At 39.4% G+C, this 5422-nt stretch overlaps 1 protein-coding gene across 1 annotated transcript; it reads left to right on the forward strand.

Annotated features, from left to right (window-relative positions):
- Positions 1-929: 929 nt before the first annotated feature.
- On the forward strand, positions 930-4759 carry LOC109211443. Its single transcript, XM_019374974.1, has 4 exons — positions 930-1117; positions 1902-1954; positions 3940-4334; positions 4637-4759. Exons 1-4 carry the CDS (start codon positions 930-932, stop codon positions 4757-4759), a joined length of 759 nt encoding a protein of 252 aa, XP_019230519.1.
- Positions 4760-5422: the final 663 nt, after the last annotated feature.

A 5422-nucleotide genomic window follows, 5' to 3' on the forward strand; every position in this document is an offset into this window, starting at 1 on the left:
AATTGAACCGGAACATATGTAGAAAATCATAGATGCTGATAGCAATTATGATATGTTAATGAAAGGAGGAGTTGATTCAGAATTTGGAGAAATGGAGTATGATTGAAGAAGGAGCTTTGAAACAAAAAGCCAGGGCAAAATGGATTCAATTGGGTGACTCTAATACTCGATATTTCTCTGTTGTAATAACAGAATGGAGCGAAAGAAAGCAAATTGTAGAGTTGCAAGCTATTAGTGGCAATAGGATAACTGATGCAGAAAGTATCCAAAGAGAGATAGTTGAATTCGATAAATCACTGATGGGAACTGCTGCCCAAACACTTTCTGCTATAGATAAAATAGTTATGTGTAATGGAGCTAAACTCACCCAACAACAAAGAATTGAGTTATGCAGAGATGTGACTATAGAAGAAATCTATGAAGGGTTGTGCTCTATAGGTGATGATAAAGCACCTGGTGTGGATGGCTACAATGCATTTTTCTTCAAGAAAGCTTGGCCTATTGTTAAAGATGAAGTCGTGGAAGCTGTTATGGATTTCTTCAAGTCTGGAAAGTTGTATAGAGCCATAAACTGTACAGCTATAACTTTGGTTCCCAAGGTTTCTAAGCCTAAAACTGTTAAAGAATTCAGACCTATAGCCTGTTGCATTGTCCTGTATAAACTGATATCCAAGGTTCTAGCAGCAAGGATACAAGGTGTTATTGGTGCAGTGATCAATGAAGCTCAAGCAGGATTCATACCTGGGAGGAAGATAGCAGATAATATCATATTGGCACATGAACTGGTGAAGGCTTATACTAGGAAAAACTTATCTCCTAGATGTATGATTAAGATAGATCTTCAAAAAGCATATGATTCTGTGGAGTGGCATTACATGAAGCAAGTGATGGAGGAACTAAGATTTCCCCAGCTGTTCATATCCTAGGTTATGGAGTGTGTCCAGACAGTTAACTACTCAATTGTAGTTAATGGTGAACCAACAAAACCTTTTAATGCTGCAAAAGGACTGAGACAGGGTGACCCTATGTCAGCATACTTATTTGCCATTGCAATGGAGTACCTATGCAGGAATCTGGCTAGTTTGAAGAAGGAGAAAGAGTTCAAATATCACCCTAGGTGTGCAAAGCTTGGGATCACTCACCTAAGCTTTGCAGATGACTTGCTACTATTTTGTAACGACCCGGCCGGTCGTTTTTAGAATTTAACGCCTCGATCCCCTATTAACTGCTTTCCCCGTGTTTGTTTCTGCTATTGTGAGTTGCCGGGAGGAATTATTTGGAGTTTCGGAGAGTTTTGGGACACTTACTCCCTAAATGAGAGCTCAAGTTTTGGAAATTTTGACCGTAGTCAGAACTGTATGAAGACGGCCTCGGAATGGAATTCCGATGGTTCCGTTAGCTCCGTTGGGTGATTTCGAGTTTAGGGGCATGTTCGGATTGTATTTTGGAGGTCCGTAGCTAATTTAGGCTTGAAATGCCGAAAGTTGAATTTTTGAAGTTTCCGGTTCGATAGTGAGATTTTGATCCGAGGGTCAGAATGGAATTCGGAAGTTGGAGTAGCTCCGTAGTGTTGAATGTGATATGTGTGCAAAATTTCAGGTCATTCGGACGAGGTTTGATAGACTTTTTGATTGAAAGCGTATTTTGGGAGTTTCGAAATTCTTAGGCTTGAATTCGATGCTAATTGGTTGATTTGATGTTGTTTGAGGTGTTTTGAGGATTGGTATAAGTTTCGATAGTGGTATATGACTTGTCTGTGCTTTTGGTTGAGGTCCCGGGGGCCTCGGGATGATTTCGGGTGGTTAACGGGAAGTTGGAACTTGGAGTTGGCGGCTGAAGTTCTTTGGGCTGCTGTCATAACCGCATATGCGGTTGAGAGGCCGCATATGTGACTCCCGCAGATGCTTAGTTAAGCCGCAGAAGCGGCCAGATGAGGAGAGGCTAGGAGTCGCAGGTGCGGAAGTGTCCATGCACCTGCGTGACCGCAGATGCGGTAAATAGGTTGCAGGTGCGGATTTTGGAATTAATGAGTTTTTGCAGGTGTGGTTGTCTTTCCTTAGAAGCGGGACCACACTTGACCATAAAAGCTGATTTGCTGGGCAGAAAAATAGGATTTCGAGGGTTTAGTTTCAAAAGTTAGAAAAATTGATTTGGAGCTCGGGAGAGGGCGATTCTGTGGGATTTTTGAAGAGAAGATCATTGGGTAACAATTCCTTATCCCTTTATAGTTGTATTCCATTAATCTATTGCTAGTTTTGTCATTTAATTTCGAATTGGAGATGAAAATTGGGGAAAAATTAGAAGAAAGTTCTTAGACCTAGAATTTGAGTTTTGACTGGGTATTTGACATTGGATTTGAATAATTTTGGTATGGTTATACTCGTGAGAGTATGAGGATTCTGAAAATGTAAATTTTACCCGATTCCGAGTCGGGGGCCCGGAGGGCGTTTTGGTCATTTTACCTAATTTCGCGTATTAGCTTAGAATTTAATTGTAGAATCAGTTACTTGAAGTGTTATTTACATTATGCAATTGAATTGAATAGATTTGGGCCATTTGGAATCGAGTACTCGTGGCAAGAACGTGGTTTCGGGTTGATTTTGAGCCGGTTCGAGGTAAGTGGCTTGTCTAACCTTGTGTGGGGGACATTCCCCTTTGGATTGGTACTGTGATAATTGAAATGCCTGGTACGTGAGGTGACGAGTGCGTACTTGTGCTAATTTTTGAAAATCCTGTTTTCGCTAAAGTAGCTTTAATTGTGTTTTTCCTTTCCTGCTTACATTACTTGAAATTTAAGCCTGCTGCTAGCTTAGAGGAGCATGTCTAATTGAGTTAATTGCTTTATCTGCTTAAACTGTTTTATTTGTATTATGTGAAGCATGCTAGGTTAGAATTACCTGTTTTACCTTGGTATGAAGTTGAGTTTAATTGAGTATTCTTCGTGTTATTGCTGTGTGTTTTACTTTGGGACTACGAGACGGTATCCCAGAAGATCCTCTGTACGTATTCTAGATTTGAACTGAAGTGCGGGATATCGAGAGATCCCCAACACATATATTGAGGATACCCAGAGATCCTCGGGATACCAAGAGATCCCTAGCATATATTGAGGATACCCAGAGATCCTCAGGATACCAAGAGATCCCTAGCGTATATTGAGGATACTAAGAGATCCTCGGGATACCAAGAGATCCCCGGTTATTATCTTTGTGAAGAGTGGTATTCCTTGTGATTATTTTTGTCTCTGTTTCAGTTGTCTTTATCTTTATTTTTCCTGTATTAAATTCTTACTGTTAGCTTTCAACTGTACTGTCTTATCTTATTCTGTTATATGTTATGTTTCATTTAATCTTAGTAGGGCCCTGACCTTCCTCGTCACTACCCGGTCGAGGTTAGGCTTGGCACTTACTGAGTACCGCTGTGGTGTACTCATGCCCTTCCTGCACATGTTTTTCATGTGTAGATCCAGGTACTACGACTCAGACTTATCACGCTTGAGGCAAGGCGCTTGTAGAGATTCCGAGGTATATCTGCCGCGTCCGCAGACCAAAGAGTCCCTTTCTACTCTTCCCTTAAGTATTAGCCCTTCTGTATTTCCTTTCTTTGTTAGATATTCTGGAGTTAGATACTTGTAGACATTCAAGAGCTTGTGATCATGAGATTCCGGGTTTTGGGAAGTGTTACTAGTTTCGAGAGTTGATATTGTGTATGCCGAGCGGCATTTCAAATACTGTTTTATTTCACTATTTCGGGTTTTAATTATTTATTCCGCAAATGTTATTTATTTTCCGCATTGTTAGGCTTACCTAGTCGTAGAGACTAGGTGCCGTCACGATGGTTCATGGAGGGCGAACCGGGGTCGTGACATATTTGCTAGAGGTGATTTGAAGACAGTGAAAGCAATCCAACAGAAGTTCAATCAGTTCACTCAAGTCTCAGGTTTACAAGCAAATCTTCGTAAAAGTGAAGCTTATTTTGGAGGTGTTCCTGTGGCAGAAAGGCAGCAAATCCTGCAGATGCTGGGACTTGCAAATAGTGAACTACCTTTCAAGTATCTAGGAGTTCCCGTATCCACAAAGAAACTGAGTTTAATGCAATGGCAACCTCTTATTGATAAAATGATTAAAAGGATTACTTCTTGGGCTGCTAAGACTCTATCATATGCAGGGAGAGTCCAGTTAGTCCAAAGCGTATTGTTTGGGATTCAGGCTTTTTGGGAAAAACTGTTTATCCTGCCAACAAAGGTGATTAAATTGGTAAAGAGGATATGCAGGTCCTATGTCTGGTCTGGGGCAAATGAGATCACAAAGAAGGCTTTGATAACCTGGGATAAAGTTTGTTTACCCAAGGCAGGAGGTAGACTTAATATAGTTAATCTGAAATTGTGGAACAAGGCAGCTATTGCCAAAACCTGCTGGGATCTAGCTCATAAATAAGACAAGTTGTGGATCCGCTGGATTCATACTTACTATATCAAAAATCAACAAATGAGTACAATGTCAATACCTCAGCAAGCATGTTGGATGGTAAGAAAAGTAATTGAGGCGCATAGTGTACTGGAAGCTGGGCAGTTTTTATCAAACTAGAAAAAAAGCATGATTAGACAAATATACCTTCATTTGCTTGGTGACTACAGAAGGATGGAATGGAAGCCATTGATGTTTCACAATGCAGCAAGACCAAAGGCAAAGTTTATAGTGTGGCTCATGGTACAGGGAAGATTGATGACATGCAACAGGCTAGCAAACTGGAAGATTAATGTTGATACAGAATGTGCAATGTGCAGAAAAGAAGTGGAAACAAGAGACCATTTGTTTGGGCAGTGTGAATATATTAATCAAGTATGGAGTAAAATGTGTAGCTGGCTTGGTAGGAAATTTCTGGGAGGTGGCAATTGGCAGCAATTCCTAAAACGGTCAATTTCTGAAGCTAAAGGGAAAACTCAGCATGCGCAGGTGTTTAGAATGATATATGCAGAAGTAGCTTACCACATATGGATAGAGAGAAATAGACGTATCTTTGAGAAGAAAAACATAACATGGGAGCAGATTTCAAAGGAAATAGCCTATATAGTTAGTGTTAGAAACAAATCTTTTGTGTATAGCCTATATTTCTAGGTAGTATAGTAAGATGAGTATAGAGAAGAATAGCAAGCTGTGTTAGCTATGCTATAGTTTTGTAATTGCTACTTGGTGATTAATAAAATAATTTAGTTAGCAAAAAAGAAAAGTTAGTCTTTCTTCTGAAATTCAGATTTCTTTCATAAATCTTTAATTTAATATATATGTCTAATTTTTTCTAGGATCTTTATTTGATGTTTCTTTTTGAATTTTGAAGTGTTATTCTATGTATTTTATATATCCAACTCAATGGTTAGTATTTTTAATGTTTAGATTTTTTTTAAAAAAATTGGACTACTCAT

Source organism: Nicotiana attenuata, unplaced genomic scaffold, assembly GCF_001879085.1.
Source record: "Nicotiana attenuata strain UT unplaced genomic scaffold, NIATTr2, whole genome shotgun sequence".
NCBI lineage: Eukaryota > Viridiplantae > Streptophyta > Magnoliopsida > Solanales > Solanaceae > Nicotiana > Nicotiana attenuata.

Coding starts and splice junctions, on each gene's coding strand:
- LOC109211443 (XM_019374974.1), top strand. CDS start 930: ATGGAGTGTGTCCAGACAGTTAACTACTCAATTGTAGTTAATGGTGAA. Junction 1,955..3,939: donor GGAGAGGCTAGGAGTCGCAG/GTGCGGAAGTGT, acceptor CTCAAGTCTCAG/GTTTACAAGCAAATCTTCGT. Junction 4,335..4,636: donor CTTTGATAACCTGGGATAAA/GTTTGTTTACCC, acceptor TGGTGACTACAG/AAGGATGGAATGGAAGCCAT.